Source organism: Aquarana catesbeiana, linkage group LG03, assembly GCF_042186555.1.
Source record: "Aquarana catesbeiana isolate 2022-GZ linkage group LG03, ASM4218655v1, whole genome shotgun sequence".
Lineage (NCBI taxonomy): Eukaryota > Metazoa > Chordata > Amphibia > Anura > Ranidae > Aquarana > Aquarana catesbeiana.
Genome location: NC_133326.1, coordinates 21,531,469 through 21,554,519, shown reverse-complemented (window position 1 = coordinate 21,554,519; position 23,051 = coordinate 21,531,469). Strand labels below are relative to the sequence as shown.

Genomic DNA, 23,051 nt, shown 5'->3' with positions numbered 1-23,051 from the left:
TCTGGTATGGATTATAAAGGGAAACCCCCTACGCCGAAAAAACGGCGTGGGGTCCCCCCTAAAATCCATACCAGACCCCGATCTGAGCACGCAGCCCGGCCGGTCAGGAAAGGGGGTGGGGACGAGCGAGCACCCCCCCCTCCTGAACCGTACCAGGCCGCATGCCCTCAACATGGGGGGTGGGTGCTTTGGGGGAGGGGGGGCCCGCAGCCCAAAGCACCTTGTCCCCATGTTGATGAGGACAAGGGCCTCTTCCCGACAACCCTGGCCGTTGGTTGTCGGAGTCTGCGGGCGGGGGGCTTATCGGAATCCGGGAGCCCCCTATAAGAGGGCCCCCAGATCCCGGCCCCCCACCCTATGTGAATGAGTATGGGGTACATGGTACCCCTACCCATTCACCTAGGGAAAAAGTGTCAATAATAAAACATACTACACAGGTTTTTAAAATAATTTATTAAACAGCTCCGGGGGGTCTTCTTCCGGCTTCGGGGGTCCCTCCGGTTCATCTTCTCCCGGCGTCCGGTTGGTTCTTCTCCGCTCTCTTTTCCCGGTGTTCCAGTTCTTCGGCCGGCTCCTCCGCTGTCTTCAGGTAGCTCTCTTGCCAGCAGAGGTCAGGCCAGGGTTGTCGGGAAGAGGCCCTTGTCCTCATCAACATGGGGACAAGGTGCTTTGGGGTGGGGGGGGCCCGCAGGGCGCCCCCCTCCCCCAAAGCACCCACCCCCCCTATGTTGAGGGCATGCGGCCTGGTACGGTTCAGGAGGGGGGGAGGCGCTCGCTCGTCCTGACCGGCCGGGCTGCGTGCTCGGATCGGGGTCTGGTATGGATATTAGGGGGGACCCCACGCCGTTTTTTCGGCGTAGGGGGTTTCCCTTTATAATCTATACCAGACCTAAGGGCCTGGTATGCACCGCGACGGGGCTCGCAAGGTGTCAATCTCGCCGATAAAAGCGTCAAGATTGACTTCCTTTTCTAGTCCCTTCGCACCTGAGTCACGGTCAAAATGAACGGACTTGTCCGTGTGTGGGCAAGTCTGTTCATTCTGAAAGTCCGCCGTAACTCCGGCGAAAGTCCGTCGGAAAGACGGGCCGGACTTAGCCCGCCGGAAAGTCCGGTCGTGTGTGGGCAAGTCCGTCCGTTTTAAAGTCCGGCGCACCTGGCGGACAAAGTCCGTCCGAAAGTGTGCCGGACTAAGTATGCCAGAAAGTCCGACCGTGTGTACGCGGCATTACAGTTTCCTGCGCCATTGTAATGGTGCAGGAAGTTTAGACAATTCCCTGGATTGCATTTATTTAAAGCTAAGGGCATTTTATTTAGTACTATATTATCCTTTATTGATAAACCATTAGATATTATCGGAGAGCAGGCTGTAATTGTTTAGCCTTTTCTGCATGTAGACATATATAGAATGGAAATCACTAATTTGTTGTCTAGAGCAGTGTTTCTCAAATGGTCTAAAATGGGGGCCCCCTCCTTCACATTAGAGTCCTTAGTCACCCCCCTTTTCACACCAGAGTACTCAGCCCACTCCCTTTTATATTAATGTTCTCAGTCCCCCTTACCCTTTCACATAAATATTCTCGGGCACCCTCCCCTTTCACATCAGAGTTCTCAGAACCAAATCCCCCCTATCCCCCCCCCCCCCCGTTCTCAGTCCTCCACCTTTCACATTAGAGTTCTCAGTCCCCCACCTATCACATTACAGTTCTCAGTCCTCCACCTTTCACATTAGAGTTCTCAGTCCCCCACCTATCACATTAGAGTTCTCAGTCCTCCACCTATCACATTAGAGTTCTCAGTCCCCCACCTATCACATTAGAGTTCTCAGTCCCCCACCTATCACATTAGAGTTCTCAGTCCTCCACCTATCACATTAGAGTTCTCAGTCCTCCACCTATCACATTAAAATCCTCAGTCCACTCCCTTTCACATAAAAGTTCTGAGCTCCCCCTCCCCTTACCCCTTCACATGAATGTTGTCAGTCAGTCCCTCCCCATCTCTTTCACATTAAAGTTCTCAGTCCCCCCTTTCACATCAAAGTCCTCAGTCTACCCCCTTTTAACATCAGAGTCCTCAGCACCCACTGCCCCCATCCTTCACATGTCTCCTACCTTCCAGTCTCCCCCCCGGATTAGCGCCTGCACCATCCAAAGGCACGACGATGTGCGAAATAAGGGTTGAGAAAAACTGGCCTTGGATTTAGTTTTGGAAGCTTGGTTAATGTGCTGCTGCATCCTCTATAAAAATATAACAGAATGGGCATGATGCCTGTTTCCACCTTCACAGACAAACCCGGATATCAAAATGCTTTTTATGGACATTAAGGTGCTTTGCAGCAACTACTCTAAGGAGTTCACACAGGTAAGTTGGCTTTCACAAATCTGTTCATATCAGTTATTTAAATATACATAATCTTGGTATCTGAAATCACTGGAATGCAGGCCTAAAGCATATCTAATCAAAATCTTTTTAGTTTTTTTGTTTTTTTTCATTTTGGATAGACTGGGGAAAGGTTAGAACCCCTGTCTGGATTTACTGCTATCCGAGGCTCTGTTAGAGAGATTTCCCCTCACTTTCTGTTCTTTCTTTTACCAGACAGAAAGTGAAGGAAAATCTTCAACAGGGAGACAGACAATTAAAAGCTGGAAGGGGCTCTAGAATTCCCTTTCTTAAAGCGGAGCTCCGCCTTTGGTGGAAACAAAATTAAAAGTCAAAAGCTACAAATACTGCAGCTGCTGACTTTTACTATATGGACACTTTCCTGTCCAGGAAGCCTGCGATGTCTGCACCCCAGCCGATCTTCGGATCGACTGTCAGGTGCAGCCGCCGCCATTCCATGTAAGGGAACCCGGAAGTGAAGCCTTTCGGCTTCGCGGACGGTTCCCCATTGCGCATGCGGAGGAAGGAGGAGGGAACATTCCAGGAGATTGGGCCATGGGCCGGTTTCCCGGAAGTGGGGAAGGGGACCTGTCAAAAACGGGCCCCCGTTCCCCCCTGAAATGTGCCAAGTGTGACACCGGAGGGGGGGAAGCAATTAAGCGGAAGTTCCACTTTTGGGTGGAACTCCGCTTTAACATAAAGCCCAAGTCCAGGCAAATAAAAAAGTATCGCTGGCAGTGGAACTGTACCCGCACTGCAGAGTTTAATTGCTTGTTAATGCTTAGGAAAACAATAAGGCCCCTTTCAAACGGGTGGACCAATCAGGTCCCCCTGTCAGTTTTTTTAGGCTGACCCGGTAGTTCATCCAATAAAAGGGAAAAAAAATTATATATCATACAATCCTTTATACACAATCCTATACCCACAGTTGATCCAGAGGAAGGTGAAAACCCCAGCAAAGCATGATCCAATTTGCCCTAGCAGGGGAAAACATTCCTTCCTGATCCCCCGAGAGGCAATCAGATATTCCCTGGATCAACTTTATCTATAAATGTCAGTAAACAGTTATATTTATGTGCAATTAGGAAAGAATCCAGGCCTTTTTTAAAGCAATCTACTGAGCTGGCCAGAACCACCTCTGAAAGGAGTCAGTCTATTCAAAATTTTCACAGTTCCTACTGTGAAAATGTGGAACAGACTCTCTCAAGAGATGCCTAATCTGTCTACTGATCCCTGCTGAGCAGGGGTCCATGTGAAATGGGCCTAAAAGCAGATATACTTACCCGATCCTCCTGGTCCCACAGCATCTGCACTCTCACACTCCATCGGTTAAGGATCCTAATGTCATCAAGACCAGGGCAGGGTCCAAAGCCCTGCACTGTATATGAGGATGCTGAAGTCCCCCGCTGGATCATGGGAGTGCGCTGCATGCTGGGGGAGCAGAGGATCAGGTAGTTATTAACCATTATAGGTTAACTAGGGTACTATTAAACCTTTACAGCCCCACATAAAAGAATTTTTTTTTTTTTTTATTTGCTCGGAGTTGGGCTTTAAAAAAAGCATTTTTACCTCTGTCTGTATTGCTGTTCCAGGGCTTCCTTTATTCCCTCTCTGGTAAAAGGTTGTCCCCAGGAAAGTGAGTAGGAGAAAATCTGTTGAAGGGCCAGTTCACACCATGTGTCTGCAGTAACATATGTAATACTGCAATGCACGTTAAGTGTGCTGTAAGATGGGTGTGTCAGAAACCATGAATCAGACTGAGACAGAAGTAAAGTTAAATCACGCTTGTTTATTAATAAGAATAATAATAATAATTTTTATTATTAATAATAATAATAATAGGGTACACAGAGTAAACGTAGTCAAAACAAGCCAGAGTGCAGTAACCGGATTGGGTAGTCAGACAAGCCAAAACGTCAGGGAGCCAGAAGGAATGTCAGCCAAGCAAGTCTTTAATAGGAACACAGGCGAGCGTCTCTAGAGATGTGACCAAGGTGAAGGAAGAGAGCATCTGGACTGGACGGCTTGAGTAGGCAGGACCGACGAGCAGGATATCATCAACAGGTGAGTCACTGTGGAGAGATAGGAGCTGGCAATTAGCTGACAGCTGAGCGACCAGCAAAGAGAAGGAAAGGCTGGGTCCAGCCCTGACAGGGTGTCATGCATTCTAAATGGCACACAATGGATGGCTTGCTCTCACCTGATGTCACAGAGGTTCCAGGCTATGGAAGAATCCCAGCCAAATTGTGGGGATCCACCCAGCTGCCTGATTGACAGCTGGCTCTCCCCCCGCCTGGTGGAGCCAACTGTGCCCCCCCCCCCCTCTTCTGCATGGCTCTCTAGTGACCACTAATCTCCAGTCCGAGCAGACCAGTCACATGATTGCTGACGTGAGTATGTATGTTTGTTTTTTTTAATAACCCTAAACTTCTCCTTTAAATCTATGAAAAATAATAAAAAAAAGTATGACATGGGGATGCTGGAATTTCATCTCTGTATGACAGGGCCTTGGCCAGGGGAATCCTTGTAATATTTTTTTCAGTTTGTAACATAAATATTAATTTGCAGGTATTAGAGTTTCAGGATAGCCATAGACGCAGGTTGCTAGCACATTACAAAGGAAAGGTAAGTCCCAGCACAGGCTGTCTAACAGACAATGTTAGGGTGCTTGCTGTCTCTAGCAAGGAAATATTAAACAAACTTAATTATTATATTTTAGACTTCTGTAAAGGCAATTTTTCAAGTAACTACTCATTCGCTAAATGCTAAAAACAATACCAGTCAGTGGGGGTGCTTATAAAGGAGAGCTGTTATAAAAAGTTTATTCAGATGTCTGTCTATTGCCCACCATTTTGCTTTGTAACATGCAGAGCTTTTTTTCTCAGAGATTAGGTGCAGAAACTCAACCATGCGCCCCCCGCCCCCCTTCCTGCATGACCAGCATCAAATGGTGGGTGTGGCCTAATTGAACAGAGGGAGGGTCTTAAAGGGGCATTAAATACCAGGAGTGCATTCTGTAAAGAGTGCAGGATTCAGGCTTGTGCTATATACAGTGTGCAGAGTTCAGGAGTGCGCTATGTACAGAGTGCAGAGTTTAGAAGTGCGCTATGTACAGAGTGCAGAGTTCAGGAGTGCGCTACGTACAAAGTGCAGAGTTCAGGAGTGCGCTACATACAGAGTTCAGGAGTGCGCTACGTACAGACTTCATGAGTGCTCTACATACAGAGTTCAGGAGTGCGCTACGTACAGAGTTCAGGAGTGCGCTACGTACAGAGTGCAGAGTTCTGAGTTTAGGAGTGCACTATGTACAGAGTTCAGAGTTTAGGAGTGCGCTACATACAGAGTGCAGAGTTTAGGATTGCTCTACATACAGAGTTCATACAGAGTGCAGAGTTCACATGTGCACTATGTACATAGTGCAGAGTTCAGGGGTGTGTTCATAGGCGTGCGCACAGGGTGTTCCAGGTGGGCCTGGGTACACCCTAATCACCCCATGTGATGCATATTCACCCTGTTTAGACCCCTGATATTTGACCAAAGCCCCCTAACGGGGCTCCTAAAAAATTTGTAAAAGAAAACATTCAAAGAAATAAAATTGTAAAAAATAATAAAAATAAAAACTACTGACACTGTCCACTGCCCTACTGACAACGTCCATTGCTCTATTTACACTGTCAGTATACAGTATATACACATGCACACACACATATGTGTTTTAGCTTTTGGGTGCACACCCTAATGCAATAGGCTGCGCACACCTATGGGTGTGTTACATACAGAGTGCAGGGTTCAGGGGTGCATTATATACAGACAGTAGAGTTTAGCTCTCTTCCACCACTCCTTCCCTCTACATCCACATCCCCCATCTACCTCTCCTCAGCTCTGACCTCTGTACACACTCCTTTCCCCACTGCCCTCATTTTTTTCCCCCCACCCCTTAAAAGCTCCACCATCCTCCACATATCTTACCATTGCTAGTGTATTAATCTGTACCACCCAGCCAGCTCTACCAACTCCTCGCAAACTGTAGACGGCGCTGCCTCTCTGCAGCGGGATCATCCCGCCTGTGACGGTACTGTACCCAGGGCACCTCCATTTTCCTTGTCGCCCCCCCTCTACTCAGTGGGAGCTGCTGGGAGACAAGCTGTCACTGGTAAATATAAAGGCCAAGTTTGTGTTTTAAAAGTGACAGTGGTGAGCGAGGAGCAGAAGGCCAGAGATGGGGGTAGCAGAACGGAGTTCCGGCAAGTTTCAGCTGAAAAAAAAAAGCCCTGATAACATGGAAATGTAAATGTATTGGTCCCACCCTTTACCATTTTTGTTATATGCTTCTAGACTAAAAATGTTGTCATCTTGTTTTCTCCCTTTTGTATCAATATTTTTGGAGAAATTGGGTAAAATTTTCTGTGTTATAGAAACAAAGAGCAAAGCAAATGAACAAAGTACATTTAGGTCCATTATAATGTGCCCCATAATTGTTTGCTAGTTAATTCACTAGTGATTTTCTTTAGTAAAGCTGACCCTCACCCAGCAAAAGCTCATCCTCTTTCTTCCCCCAGGCTCGAACACATTTGCAGCCTATTTTTCTTTCCAGGGAGCTGGTAACTTTTTTTGACAGGTACCTGCTCCTACTTCCTCAATCCTTGCCTTGGCGAGGATGATGTCCGTTTGACTTGCCCCTTCCCGCCTGTAAGTGGCAGCAGGACCACTCTTACTGCACTGTCGTGCCTCACATATGTGCAGTGGGGAACCAGCTGTGGGACATCAGAAAGTGACAGCCTGCTCCCATATTCAAGCTAGTAGTGCCGGTTTACCAATGCCCATCAAAGAATCAACTGGGGAGAAGGACATGGCTAGACTCCATGGTGTCATGGTCTGGAATCAGGCTTGGAGGCCAGTGGCTATAGCATTAAAGGTTCACGCAGTAATCAGCTGGATAAATGCAGAAGCAGATCCCTCTAGAAGATGGAACATGTGGTTTCACCCAAGGCACGAGGTTAACGTACTCGCTGGTCTTCACCAGAGCTCCTGATGGTGGAGACGGGTTTTGTTGCATGCTAACGCCAGATCAAGGACCTCTGGATAGCCTCACCAGGAAGATAGCAAGCAAAGGTCTGGTAGCAGGTAGAGAACAAGCAAGAAGCGTAGTCGATGAACAAACCAAAAGGTCTGTAGTGAGTAGTAGCTGGCTGGGAACAGGCGGAAGCATAGTCGATGAATAAGCCAAAGTCAATAACGAGTATTAGCTGGCTTAAATCAGGTGGAAGCACAGTTGATGAACAAGCCAAGGTTGGTAATGAGTAGTAGCTGGCTTGGATAGGGTGGAAGTGTAGCTGTTCAACAAGCCGAGGTCAGTAACAAGTATTAGTTGGCTTGAATTAGGTGGAAGCCTAGTAATCTAAGAAGCCAAAAGGTTCGTAACGAGTAGTAGCTGGCTTGGGACAGGTGGAAATGTAGTCGATGAATGAGCAAGGCTAGAAATGAGTAGTAGCTGGCTGGAATTAGGCGGAAGAGTAGTCAATGAACAAGCCAAGGGTTGGTAAGGGAAGATAAGGACAGCAGCAAGAAACACCAGGAGTAAGATATAGGCTGCAGAGAGCACAATAATCTGGCAAACAGGACGTGCAAAGACATTGCCTAAACAGGAAATTCATGGGAGAAGCAAAAAGCTCAAGGTTCAACAGAGTCAAAGTAGAAAGCAAGAATCACCAAGGGACCAGACTGGGAGCTGTCCGGCAATTCAGGTGGCACAGTGAATAGAGCCACAGCCAGACAGCCACATCCCGGGTTCAGATCTAGATCCTGACACATGGGCTGATAAGTATCTGTTTCTTAAAAGTTGGCCGCTACCATATTTGTAGCTTTTGACCTATTTTTCTTTTTTTTTTTCTTACAAACAAGCTGAAGTTTCTAAGTACAGATATAGTAATGCAGACAATATCCACATACAGATAGGACAATATAAGATTAGCATTGTAGCAAGAGTGTGGAGTCATTTTGAGAAATCCTTGAGGTTTTAAAAGTGGACACAACAGGTAATACTCTACCATAGCCCACCATCTGGTGCATACAACCTTGGCCAGCCTGTTCATGAGGAATTGCTGTCTTCCTTTTTCATTGCAAAACATCTAGCCAGATATTCCCTGGTGAGTTACATAAATAGACTTTTTAAAGCACTGTGTGATGCAAACTTTCCTTAATTGAGAGGTAAACTTTGATCTACCAATGGAATTTACCAAGGATTTGCAATTTTTATTTAGTCTTAAAGTGCTACTAAACCCACAACAGTAAAATCAGTCTGTATATGCAATAAAGCATGCTTGTTATACTCACTGTGGAACATAAGGGGTTAATCCTCTGCATTGTGTAAAAAGACTGTTTGATACTGTCTTCACTGATCCTCCCCTTCTTCCACAGTCTGCAATCCATCTCCTGATAGAACAGAGCCTTGGAGGCACTCTGCACATGCTCAGTTTAGTGTATATTGCTAGAGAGTTTTTTTTTTTCTTGGGAGGGTGCATGTGATCAGCACAGGGCCAATCAGCACTGTCCAGACAGAGGGTCAGGGGTCCTGCCGCCTTATAGAACAGTGAGACTAGAATGAAAACTCCTCCTACAAGCTTTAACCAAGCACTGATAGAAGTCACAAGACTGCTATATACTGCTGATGAGAAAAGGTATTCAGCAGTGCTAAAATAATTGCATTTCCATGTTCTGTGTACTGTGGGTGACCAGATATAGTAAAGACAGGGGCCTGTGTTTAGTAACACTTTAAAGCCTAAAGCCCCGTACACACCATAAGAAAATGGGAAGTAAAAGTTGCTCCAACAAACAATCTGCTGATTTTCGGATCGTTAGTATGGTGCTTTTGACAGCCGATTCTGACTTTTTTTCGTATGACAAAAGTTGAATATACAGACTGTAACATTTTTGGCGGATGTGAACACAACGTCCGATTTTCGTTTAATCAGTACAGTTTTCGTCCGAAAAAAAACGTAAGAGCAAGACTACGCATGCTCACAAACTAAAAAATACATACAAAACTATTCAACACATTACGTCACTTCTGAAGTTGTATTCTGTCGTACGAGGATTTTCGTATTGTGAGTAACCTCTTCACTCCTCACTAGCGTGAGACTAGCATGCAACAAAAAAACGGATGAACGGTCGTCCGAAAATCTGATTGTGTGTACGAGGCTTATGCCGCGTACACACGCCCGGACTTTACGGCATACTTTTCGACGGACTTTACGACGGACTTTCCGAATGAATGGACTTGTCTACAGACGATCAACCAAAGTCCGACGGATTCGTACGTGATGCCGTACCACCGGACTAAAACAAGGAAGTTGATAGCCAGTAGCCAATAGCTGCCCTAGAGTCAGTTTTTGTCGGACTAGCATACAGACGAGCGGACTTTTCGACCAGACTCGAGTCCGTCGGATAGATTTGAAACATGTTTCAAACCTAAGTCCGTCAAACTTTTTAGAAAAAAAAGTCCGCTGGAGCCCACACACGATCGAATTGTCCGACGGACTCCGGTACGCCGGACCAAGTATGCCGGAAAGTCCGCTCGTGTGTACGCGGCAAGTTTAGTCAAAAAAATGTTGGCTGCAAATTTAGTTGAATTCTTACATCCTTTGGTCCCCCCTACCCCCACTGCTGTAATAATCGAGTGCCATAGGGGTTAATAGAGCCTAAGGACCTGTCATGTGCACTCATCAAGAGTACCGACACTTTACGTCCATTTCCTCTATTTGTAGAAGCTGTACTATAGTTTCCATGTATGAAATGCGATCTATGAATGGAGGATGGGTAGATGAATTAAAGGTCCACCTCCTCTATTCATAGAGAGTTTTTCTTTGTAGGACAAAGCAACACACCCAATTTAATGTACAATTTATATTCAGTTTAATGTGTAAATCTGTAAACATTTTTAGAAAGCAAAGTTGGAAGAGACAGTGAAAGAATTGACCCAAGAATTACAAAGGTAATTATTTTAACCTGCTACTCTCAAGAACTAAAGTTCTGTGCATGGTTACATTTTATTTTTAAAGTTTAAGTATATTTTAAAGTGATATTAGAAAAAAAATTCAAGTATGTATTCCTAAATCATTATTAAACCCAAAAACAAAAATGGAATCGCTTATCAATCCTAAAATGTGGTGGCTGCTTTTATTTTTTTTAGGATTTTTTTCCCTTAATTTTCAACTGGTGAACCGGCCATTAACACTTTGGTGTCTCCACTCTGGATGGAGGGGTACCGGAGACACCTTCGGACAGCAGCATTGTCAGTCTGGGAGGAGGGGAGTGTTAGATGGACTTGGCTAATAAATTAAAGCTGAACTCCAGCTAACGCTTTTTAACTTGTTAAGGACCACCCCGCGCATATATACTGCGACAGGGCGACCCTCCTGCGTGAAATAACGCACCTGTACGTGATTTCATGCACAGGGTCTTGAGTGCACACGTGCGTGCCGCCAGCGACGCGCTCCCACTGTGATTGGACATAGCGGAGGCCAATCAGCGGGTCCGCGGGGACCGGCCGATCGTTCTCAGGAAAGGCGAACTGATCTGGGGGTGTCATTAACTTAGTATTGACACTCGCAGCGGTTCGCAGAGGGCAGTGTAAACCACCGGCGATTCAGGTGCCATGCGGGAACCCGTACTGGATTCAGAGGGTTTCCCACATCACACCAGTGTGAACCAAGACTGAAGGAATGCTGTGGTATCTGCCTCCACCGGCTTGTCTTCTTCCCGTAGTGCATCTTGGTGCCATCTCTTCCCCAGGTAAGCGACGTACAAGAATCCAACCATCCACATGATGTAAAAGAAAACGTATTTTATCAGACCACCTTCTTCCATTGCTCTGTAGTCCAGTGCTGATGCTGCATGTGCCCATTGTAGGCAATTTTGGCTGTAGACACGGGTCAGCATGTACACCCTGACCAGTCCTGCAACTACACAGCCCCACACACAACAACCTGCGATGCTCTGTGTGTTTTGACACCTTTTTATCAGAACCAGCATTCACTTTTTCAGTAATTTGAGCGCCGGTAGTTCTCCTATTGCGGTGGTTCTCAACTCCTGTCCTCAGGACCCACTAACAGGCCAGGTTTTATGTATTACTTTGGGAAGATGTAGACTAGAATACTGCAATCACTGAGCAGCGAATGATATCACCTGTGATGCATTTCAGTTATCTTGCAAACCTGGCCTGTTGGTGGGTCCTGAGGACCAGAGTTGAGAACCACTGTCCTATTGGATCAGACTACACGGGCCAGCCTTCACCCCCATTTGCCTCAATGAGCCTTGGCCGCCCATAACCCTGTCACCAGTCAGTTTTCATTCCTTGGACCACTTTTGGTCAGTCCTGACCACTGCAGACTGGGAATATCCCTCAAGAGCTGCATTTTTAGAGTTGCTCTGACCCAGTCATCTAGACATTACAATTTGGCCCTTGTCAAAGTTGCCTAACCACATAGCGTAAATAACCGTCATTGTACATCAGTACTTTGACACTAAATGCTGTTGTTATGGCAGCTAGCTTTACTGTATGTATTTTCAACAACAGCGAGCGGCTGGCTTTCAGATAAAAGTGGTCTTAGCGGCGGATTCGCCGCAAGATCACTTTTATCGAGGGCGGGAGAGGCCCCCTCCTCCCGACACGTTCTTGAGCCATCAGTAGTGGCGGAGACGATCGGGTCCTTTCCTCTGAGAGACATGGAGCCGAGTGAGGAAAAGATGGCCCCCGCTTGGCTCCATAACATTGAATCGCGGAAGCGACGTCAAATGTCACTTCCGCCCAATGGTCTTAAAGGGGAATTTATTTTTTTGCAAATTAGTGTAAATGTGAGATCTGAGGTCTTTAAAAAAAAAAAAAAAAAAAAAAGGATAGTGTAAAAATCAAAATCAAAAAGTAAAATAAATAAGAAAAAAAGCATTTTTAATGCGCCCTGTCCCGCCAAGCTCGCGTGCAGAAGCGAACGCATACGTAAGTCGCACCCGCATATGAAAACGGTGTTCAAACTACACATGTGAGGTATCGCCACAATCGTTAGAGCGAAAGCAATGATTCTAGCACTAGACCTTCTCTGTAACTCTAAACATGAAACCTGTAGAAATTTTTAAACATCACCTATGGAGATTTTTAAGGGTCAAAGTTTGTCGCAATTTTGAAGCATGAGTATCAAGGGTATCAATTTACTCGGCGTAAAATTATCTTTCACAATATTAAAAAAAATTGGGCTAACTTTACTTTTGTCATATTTTTTTAAGTCAAAAATGTGTATTTTTTCAAAAAAAATTGCGCTTGTAAGACCGCTGCGCAAATACAGTGTGACATAAAGTATTGCAACGACCGCCATTTTATTATCTAGGGTGTCTAAAAAAAATATAGAATATTTGGGGTTTCTAAGTAATTTTCTAGCAAAAAAAAAAAACAAGACAGATTTTAACTTGTAAACAACAAGTGTCAAAAAGAGGCTTGGTCCTTAAAGCGGAGTTCTGCTTAAAAAAAGTAAAAAATAAAAGTAAGCAGCTACAAATACTGCAGCTGCTGCCTTTTAATAATCGGACACTCACCTGTCCCAGGGTCCAGCGATGCGGGCGTATGAAGCCCCGCTCGTCTCCCCCTCCTTTCTGCGGCACCGGCATTGTAACTGTGGGCGCCCAGCTGTGACTTCACAGCCAGGCACCCACTGCGCATGCGCAAGGAGGGGGGAGAGGTGGTCTCCCTTCTGGTGCTGCGGTGAGCCTGGAGGAAGTGGGAGCTGGGACCCTCGGAAAGGAGGGTACCGCCCCCCCCAAAAAAATGACATGCCAAATGTGGCATGTCAGGGAGTCACCTCCCTTAAAGCGGAAGTTCCATTTTTGGATGGAACTCCGCTTTAAGTAGTTAAATCCTTACACTTGCCCATGATTTCTGCTTTCAACACAACAACTTCAGGGACAACATTTTCGCTTGCTGCCTAATATATCCCACCCACTTTCAGGTGCTATTGTCACGAGATAATCAGTATTATTCACTTTACTGGTCCGTGGTCATAATGTTATGACTGATTGGTGTATACGTTCCACATTGTCTGCTGCTACCTCCCTCACCTCCCTATGCTTTACCATCTCCAGTATTTATGAGTACTATGCAATGAACTTTTAGTCCTGTGTCCATTGATTGTAGCTTTTATGTGTAGCGTAATAAAGATGTGAGTAAAGGAACAGCAGCCCCATCTGTATTATGAAACGATGCAATATATCGGATGTTAGCACCATTGATTGAAGTTGCTAGGGGAAATTGGGAATGTCGATTTTACTAGTACAATTCTGCCTTGCAATGAATCAGTACCCTGTGATGACTATACCTTTTGATTTCTGCTTTAGAATAAATAAATGGTTTTCTTTTTTTTAATTATAGCATAAGATCTTCTCAGTCATATAATCAGTTGCCATCTTCAAGTGCATTATTGGATTTTGGTCCTGGTAAGTAAATTTGACCAAATAGAACAATGTGCAGCTTACTAACATTGTACAGAGGGGCAGCATGTCCTGCTGAAATTAACAAGGTACTATGGGAGAAAAAGAAAGTCCACAATATAGAAATTATAGCGATAACAGTCAACTAAGATATACCCCACAAATCTGCATGCACTGCATTTATTCTTTGGACAATTAGACAGAACAATGCAGGATTAGATGAAAATTTTCAGTCCTAACTAATCATGGGGCCCTTTAAGGGAGATGCCATAGAGATATATGCTGTAGTCATTCCTGCATAAGGCTACAGTCAGATGAGTGATTAGTACACCCGGAAATTTCCAGCGTCAGGAATCTGTAAATTCCTGTGTCTGGAATGACAGGTGTGTGCTAATATCTGTGCTAAGTCCATATAAAACAATCACAGGCTGGAGGCAGCCGCAGCTATTCATTTTCCAGGGGGGGGGGGGGGTGAGTATTCTATTTTCCAAGGGGAAGAATATTCTTTTTTCCAGGGGGAAAGATGATTTTATTTACCAGCGGAAGAGCTGTCCATTTTCCAGGGGAAGAGCTGTCCATTTTCCAGGTGAAAAAGTATTCAATTTCCCAAGCAATGCGTGTTTTATGTTCCAGAAGAAGAGTATTCCATTTTTCAGGGGAAGAGTATTCCATTTTATTGGGGGGAAGATTATTCCATTTTTCGTGGGAAGAGCATTCCATTTTCCAGAGGAAGAGCCATCCATTTTCCAGTTGAAAAAGTATTCAATTTCCTAAGCGAAGAGTGTTCTATGTTCCGGAGGAAGAGTACTCCACTTTACAGGGAAAGAGTATTCCATTTTTGGGGGGAAAAGTATTCCATTTTCTGGTGGAAGAATTTTCCATTTTCCAATGGAAGAGTATTCCATATTCCAGGGAAAGAGCATTTTGTTTTCTGGGGCAAGAGTATTCCATTTTCAAAGGGAAGAGCATGGCATTTTCCTGGGGATAAGTATTCCATTTTTGAAGGAAAGAGTATTCCATTTTCCAAGGGAAGAATATTTAATTTTCTGGGGAAAGAGCATTGTATTTTCCGGGGGAAAAGTATTCCATTTTCCAGGGGAAGAGTATTCAATTTTCCAGGGAAAGAGCATTCAATTTTTTGGGGGAAGAGGATTCCATTTTCCAGGGAAAGAGCATTCTATTTTCTGGGGCAAGGGTATTCCATTTTCCAAGGGAAGAGCATTCCATTTTCCGGGGGAAGAACATTCCATTTTCCAAGGGAAGAGTATTCCATTTTCCAAAGGAAGAGCATTGCATGTTCTGTGGGAAAAGTATTCCATTTTCCAATGGAAGAATATTCCATAAAGAGTATTCCATTTCCCAGGGGAAGAACATTCAATTTTTCAAGGGAAGAGTATTCCATCAAGAGTATTCCATTTTCCAGATGAAGAACATTCAATTTTCCAGATGAAGAACATTCAATTTTCCAGATGAAGAACATTCAATTTTCCAAGGAAAGAGTATTCTATTTTCCAAGGGAAGAGTATTCCATTTGCCAAAGGAAGAGCGTTACATGTTCCGTGGGAAAAATATTTCCTTTTCCAAGGGAAGAGTATTCCATTTTCCAGGGAAAGAGTATTTCATTTTCTAATGAAAAAGTGAAGAACTTTTAAAATGTAGGAATCATATAATTTTTAGTATTTCCTATGATAGCGTGTAAGAGGCGTTTTCTGTTAGTCATTACTTTCTTCTTGTTCCCTTCTGCAATTTCAGAAAACCATCGTGCATTTTCTCCTTATTCTCATCCTGTATCATCACAACGACCAAATGTCAGACCGTAAGTACAGTGTGCATTGATTGATTTGGTGAAACACTGCGAGGTCGTTTAATGCTAGTAGAGCACAATAAAATTACTTGTCATGCAAACATTTTTCTTAGCCACAGCGTGAATGCCCATTTTTAGGCCACGCAAATTTAAAGCACTAGAAGCCATCTCACACCCCTCTAAGCTTCCACGGTTACCATATAGTGTATATTGGACCTAAAGGTCAAAAGTGTAAATAAGTCTCCTTGCTGCCAAATCCCAGCAGGTTGCATCATGTCAGGCACTGCTAAATCTTTTCTCCTCTTACATGCAAGCCCAAGATTTCTTTGTTAGCTCAGGTGATGGTCAGCAATCCCAGATCTTCTTGGATGCAATCTTCTCTCCTTCCCCTGAACTAGCTTCCTTCCATCACAATGTCCAAGTGGAACTAACCGCCCCATAGTCATGATTAAAGTGTTCACCTTTTCTGAAAAAAGCATAAGGCAAACTAACACTGACCGTACAACCCTCCTCTCCACAACCCCTTGTCCTGTTGTACTTACCTCCAGGGATGCTGAGCTGTCATTACCCACGCAGCAGTTCTACCGGTCCATGGATTTGAAATCCCCGCTCATTACCTTCTACTCTAAGCAGTGCTTCTGGGATGCAGCAGAGCGATTCACTGTGCAGGAGCCGACCAATCAGAATCACTCTGGTCCATCCCGGAGGCACTGCACATGGAAGACAGAAAAGAGTTGAGATAGAGAGGACTAGGAGTGGGCCAACATCCCTGTGTACAATATACAGAGGGCAAGGTTCCCCCTTGTGGGATTTTAAAGGCCCTGGTGGTGATATATCACCTACAAACAGTATGCGTGATATGTATAAAAATAGAAATTTATTATAGTATATACAATTCAAAAAATAAACAATAGATAATTGATAAGAAAAGTGTGGCTAATACAATTGCACATCAACATGACACAGTGGCTAGATGCTGTAAGGGGTCCTAGGACACCACATGGTAGAGATGGAGTGTAGGCTCCACATCCAACGCGTTTCAGAAATGGCTTCCTTATTCAGGGGTATATCAATGGATGAAAGTATTCATACTAAAAATGCAAATAGATACATTTTAAACAAATACAGCTCATCAAGACATGAACAGTATGGCCTTTGTCTATTATGGAACCAAGTCCAAAAACAGACTTACATGTTGACGATGGGAAATCGCATACATAGGGTATACAAATTTTAAAAAAGCCAGATCCAGCCAGGGTTAACCCATGCGCCAGGACCACTCACCATCACCGGGGCTCAATAAAAGGACGCCCAGCAAGGCCAGAAAGATGGAACGAGCCCAGCAGGGCTGATGTGCAGCAGAGAGGTCCTTAGATTCTGAGTGGTGTGGCTGCTGAGCAAAAAAGCAAGTACTCTATATGTATAAGTGATATGAAACAACAAATTGAAGCTGTAGAAACATAACAAGAACAAGAATACTGCGTGCAAAGATAGCAAAATATCAACAGGGGGGAAAGTTTTAAACTGGCCTAGGCAGGTATACGTCTTCATGACCAGAAAGCCTTAATAGGGAAAAATATGCGAAACATGATTTCTATGGTAAGCAAGGCATGGATGTGTATATATAAATGTATCCATTAAAATCATAATACATATATGGACTCGGTAATCAAAGACAAAAACACATGGAAGAGGGAGAAGAGTGGGGATTTCAAATCCCTGCCCACTTGACCGGCTGCATGGGAACTGACAGCTCCGCATGTTGCCAAGTTGCCTACAAGTTGGGATTTGTTGAATGTTAGTAATTTATTCTGCCCAGGTGGGGAAGGGGTTAACATTTTAGGTCTCCTTTCAATAAGGGGTGCATGGTAGATTTTGACGTGTCAAAAGAACAGGGCCTGTAAAGCACTATGTGGTATGAAGCAAGGAGCCACTACAAAAGGTTAACTCGGCAAGACAAGTCGGCAGAGGAATGCAGTTGCTTTGGGTAACTGGAAACTAGTGCAAATGTACACGGCAGACAGTTAAAGAGGTTGTAAACCTTGGAAAAAACAAAAAACAAACCCTGCAAGACAAAGGCATAATGAGCTAGTATGTATTGCATACTAGCTCATTATGAAATACTTACCTCAGAACAATGCCCTGAATCGACATTCCGAGTATACGGCCGACATCTTCCACCGGAGTTACTTCTGGGTTCCCGGCTCCGGCGCTCTGATTGCCGCAATGACGTCACAGGCACAGCACGGCTACTGAAGGAACGGCACCAGTGGCCCGTTTCTTCAGTGCGCATGCGTCGATGACGTCCGCAGCAGCGCATATACTGAATATCTCCTTAACTGTGCAAGTTTAGGAGATATTCACGGTACCTACAGGTAAGCCTTGTTATATGTGGTGTAACAGAGTTTACAACCACTTTAATAAACGTGGTATCTGGCTTGGGTGAGGTGTCCTTCAGTAACGAAGGGGGTCAGTGTGTTGCCTCCCTTCCCAGCAGTCGGTACCCCAAGTTCAGAACCGTACCCACGTTACAGAGACCCACAGCCTAGTGGCATAGTATTGGAGAGTAAAAGAGCTAGCCGAGAGTACACATGAGGTCTGCGCAGGTGCTCGGTGGGACCTCATTCTGTCACTGGGAGTGAGGTAGCAGAGGTACTCTGGACTGGCGTTCCCAAACAAAAAGCCCATCGGCACACAGGCCCTAGAGATGGTCAAGACCCACCTGTGGTTTTCAAACAATTTCTCTGCAGGTTAGGAATGACAGTTGGCTGTTAAACATGTTTTGGCTGATGACATTGGGACCAGAGGTTCCCTGGCCTTCTCATATTTGTCTTCTGGCTCCTATAATTGACTGACTGGTTCCTAAACACTACCAGTGGAATTTAATAAAAAGAGTGTCTTGGACACTCTAGAATTCCATCACTTCTTCGCACAACGAATGCTACTAGGGGTGACAGATTCATGTACATGTCTCGAACAGGTATATGAATCTCTTGTATAGAGGGGGCTGGCATTGAGGCTGGAGCATCCATACCACAGAAATTCCTTCTTCGGTGCATGTTCAGGCCCTTGCTAGCTAGGGCGCTGTTACCTGTGCCACCCTTGGTGTCTTAGCAACAGATGATTCCTCCCCAGCCCTATTTAGCTGCTGGTGTTCTATCAGAAAGCCGCTACCCATCAGAAAATGCAACCTTAGTGACGTTCCATTGCGGCCATCTTGGTACACCCCGGACTCGCCCGCAATAAGCCTACAGTCTTATACATATCACCCTGCCTTCTGTCCTCTCCCTACTACTGCTTCTACCAACTCTTGCTCATTCTACATCCATATACTGATAAAACCTCCAGTACTCTGAGACATGCCCCTTCACATAAATCACATTCCCACATTACCTCCCTTACCCTCCTGCTTCTCCTAATCCCTGGTGACATATCCCCAATCCCTGGGCCACCATCATCTGTCTTTGCCCAACGCTCCCATCCCCCTACACCCTCTGGCAGGAGCCGCAAGCCACAGAACTTGGTCTCTATTCCTCTTTCCAAAACCAGCCCCCCCTTTTCCTGTGCCCTGTGCAATGCACGTTCTGTCTGCAACAAACTCACCGCCCTTCACAACCTCTTTATCACAAATTCCTTTAACCTACTTGCCATTACTGAAACCTGGCTTCATGAATCAGATACTATTTCTCCTGCTTCCCTCTCCCATGGGGGCCTTCTCTGGACTCACTCCCCCAGACCAAGTGGACGGAAGGGAGGTGGAGTGGGAATCCTTCTAGCCCCATGCAGCACCTATCAGGTACTTCACCCACCTCCCTCTCTGACACTCTCCTCTTTGGAGGCACATTGCATTCGTCTATTCTCTCCCATTTCTCTAAGAATTGCTGTCATCTACTGGCCCCCTGGACCAGTATCAGCCTTTCTTGATGACTTCTCTGCCTGGCTACCCTACTTTCTCTCTTCTGAAATCCCCACAATTATTCTTGGGGACTTCAACATCCCTGTTAACACTAACACTACTATTACTTCTAAACTTCTCAGTCTAACCTCATCGCTTGACCTGAAGCAATGGATACAGGCTCCTACCCACTCCAACAGCAACACCCTTGAACTTGTCTTCTCCTATTTGTGCACTCCGTGCAACCTTTCCAACAATCCACTCCCACTCTCTGATCACCACCTTATTAGTTTTGCTCTCTCCCTGTCTTCCACCTCTTCTCCCTCCAACCAGGGGCGATCCTAGGCGGGTGCACGGGGTGCAGTTCACCCAGGCGCCACAGAGGTGGGGGCGCTCAAGCGCCAGAGTGCTCCCCTTCCTCCTCCTCTTCTTGTTGGTGCCCACAGGCCGCTCTCTGCGCCGCCGCTGTGTTTCCTGCCCAAGTCCGTCCCCGCCCGCTCCATCCTCCTGTCAGAGGAGATCGGAGCGGCTCTCTCTGCAGTGCAGTGACGTCATTGGGGGCGGGGCGGTCCGTGCCGCGCGACGTACAGCGCCTGTCATGTATTTTCCTCCTCTCGGTCACGATCTTTTCCACCCGGGTGGCGTGGCTGCACGCCCGGGTGGGGTTTGTCCTGAGGGGGGGGGTGTTTCTGTACTAATAGAGGAGGGGGGTCTGTGGGGGGGGAGTCTGTACTAATAGAGGAGGGGGGTCTGTGGGGGGGAGTCTGTACTAATAGAGGAGGGGGGTCTGTGGGGGGAGTCTGTACTAATAGAGGAGGGGGGTCTGTGGGGGGAGTCTGTACTAATAGAGGAGGGGGGTCTGTGGGGGGGAGTCTGTACTAATAGAGGAGGGGGGTCTGTGGGGGGGGAGTCTGTACTAATAGAGGAGGGGGGTCTGTGGGGGGGGGAGTCTGTACTAATAGAGGAGGGGGGTCTGTGGGGGGGGGAGTCTGTACTAATAGAGGAGGGGGGTCTGTGGGGGGGGGAGTCTGTACTAATAGAGGAGGGGGGTCTGTGGGGGGGGGAGTCTGTACTAATAGAGGAGGGGGGTCTGTGGGGGGGGAGTCTGTACTAATAGAGGAGGGGGGTCTGTGGGGGGGGGGGAGTCTGTACTAATAGAGGAGGGGGGTCTGTGGGGGGGGGTCTGTACTAATAGAGGAGGGGGGTTTGTGGGGGGAGTCTGTACTAATAGAGGAGGGGGGTCTGTGGGGGGGAGTCTGTACTAATAGAGGAGGGGGGTTTGTGGGGGGGGGAGTCTGTACTAATAGAGGAGGGGGGTTTGTGGGGGGGGGAGTCTGTACTAATAGAGGAGGGGGGTTTGTGGGGGGGGGAGTCTGTACTAATAGAGGAGGGGGGTTTGTGGGGGGGGAGTCTGTACTAATAGAGGAGGGGGGTCTGTGGGGGGGGAGTCTGTACTAATAGAGGAGGGGGGTTTGTGGGGGGAGTCTGTACTAATAGAGGAGGGGGGTCTGTGGGGGGGGAGTCTGTACTAATAGAGGAGGGGGGTCTGTGGGGGGAGTCTGTACTAATAGAGGAGGGGGGTCTGTGGGGGGGGAGTCTGTACTAATAGAGGAGGGGGGTCTGTGGGGGGGGGAGTCTGTACTAATAGAGGAGGGGGGTCTGTGGGGGGGGGAGTCTGTACTAATAGAGGAGGGGGGTCTGTGGGGGGGGAGTCTGTACTAATAGAGGAGGGGGGTCTGTGGGGGGGGAGTCTGTACTAATAGAGGAGGGGGGTCTGTGGGGGGGGAGTCTGTACTAATAGAGGAGGGGGGTCTGTGGGGGGGGAGTCTGTACTAATAGAGGAGGGGGGTTTGTGGGGGGAGTCTGTACTAATAGAGGAGGGGGGTCTGTGGGGGGGGAGTCTGTACTAATAGAGGAGGGGGGTTTGTGGGGGGGGAGTCTGTACTAATAGAGGAGGGGGGTTTGTGGGGGGAGTCTGTACTAATAGAGGAGGGGGGTCTGTGGGGGGGGAGTCTGTACTAATAGAGGAGGGGGGTCTGTGGGGGGGGGAGTCTGTACTAATAGAGGAGGGGGGTCTGTGGGGGGGGGAGTCTGTACTAATAGAGGAGGGGGGTTTGTGGGGGGAGTCTGTACTAATAGAGGAGGTGGGTCTGTGGGGGGGAGTCTGTACTAATAGAGGAGGGGGGTTTGTGGGGGGGGAGTTTGTACTAATAGAGGAGGGGGGTTTGTGGGGGGAGTCTGTACTAATAGAGGAGGGGGGGTCTGTACTAATGGGGGGGTCTGTCCTGGGGGGTCTGTACTAATGGAGGGGTGGTTTGTCCTGTGGGGGACTGTACTAATGGAGAGGGAGATCTGTCCTGGGGAGGTCTGTACTAATGGAGGGGGGGTTACCTGGGGGGGATCTGTACTGAGTAAGGTCTGTACTGAGGGAGGGGTTTATACTTAGTGCGGGTTCTGCAATGACGGAGGGGGGTCTATATGTAGTGCAGGGGGGTCTGTACTGAGGGGCAACTATAGTTAGTGGAAGGGGGGTGACCCCAACCCTAGTGAAGCCAATGCAGCTGCGGGCTCTCCTTTCCCCCCTCCCTCTCCTGCGTGCTGCTGTACTAGTGAGCGGTGCTTGCCAGCACAACTGCCCACTATGTTTCTTCCCCCGCCTTCATATCAACCAGGGAGGAAACAGAATAGAAAAAGGAGCAGAGAAGAGGATTGTGGGACATATAGTCCCGAGGACTGGCAGCCCCACTGTAACATGGAAACTGCAGCCCACACAGCATGCTCAGCTGAATGGGAAAGAGAAAGAGAGCCAGGAGCCTGGGAAAGCTTTCAGGGAAGTACACCCAGGACTCCAGAGGGAGAGGACAGTGCTGAGAGAACACCATCAGAGAGAGAACCCTGCTGCCCTGCGCCACCAGAGGGAAAGCCACACAGCCTGGGGCCATCCCTGGCAGAGAAAGGAATGGAGTCATTGCAGGAATACAGATCTGGGTGCTACCCAGCGGAGTCGCCACAGGCAATTCAGAGTGAGCTGACTCCTGATCAGAGGAACCGTTGCTGTATCGCTGGGTCAGGTGAGAGGGCCGATCGGCTATTATGTACTAATGTCCATAGGAACTGCAGTCTCTGACCATCTCTTGTAACATGTCTGCAGTCTCTGACCATCTCCTGTAGTATGTCTGCAGTCTCTGACCATCTCTTGTAGTATGTCTGCAGTCTCTGACCATCTCTTGTAGTATGTCTGCAGTCTCTGACCATCTCCTGTACTATGTCTGCAGTCTCTGACCATCTCCTGTACTATGTCTGCAGTCTCTGACCATCTCCTGTACTATGTCTGCAGTCTCTGGCTATCTCCTGTACTGTGTCTGCAGTCTCTGACCATCTCCTGTTCGATGATTGCAGTCTCTGACTGTCTCTTGTAGTATGTCTGCAGTCTCTGACCATCTCCTGTACTATGTCTGCAGTCTCTGACCATCTCTTGTAACATGTCTGCAATCTCTGATCATC

General features: G+C 46.9%; 2 protein-coding genes across 2 annotated transcripts in view; one reads left to right on the top strand and one right to left on the bottom strand.

Moving 5' to 3' along the window:
* Positions 1–4,074, bottom strand: part of LYSMD4 (LysM domain containing 4) — a 72,668-nt gene extending 68,594 nt beyond the window's left edge. The window contains 1 exon segment of the mRNA XM_073618377.1: positions 3,946–4,074. The gene's annotated coding sequence lies outside the window, so the exon portion shown is untranslated.
* Positions 1–23,051, top strand: part of RNF212 (ring finger protein 212) — an 80,003-nt gene that overhangs the window by 26,704 nt on the left and 30,248 nt on the right. The window contains exons 4-8 of the mRNA XM_073618378.1: positions 2,284–2,358; positions 4,945–5,001; positions 10,317–10,366; positions 13,790–13,854; positions 15,601–15,664. Of these exons, the coding sequence (XP_073474479.1) occupies positions 2,284–2,358; positions 4,945–5,001; positions 10,317–10,366; positions 13,790–13,854; positions 15,601–15,664 (311 nt within the window). The remainder of the gene's footprint in view (positions 1–2,283; positions 2,359–4,944; positions 5,002–10,316; positions 10,367–13,789; positions 13,855–15,600; positions 15,665–23,051) is intronic.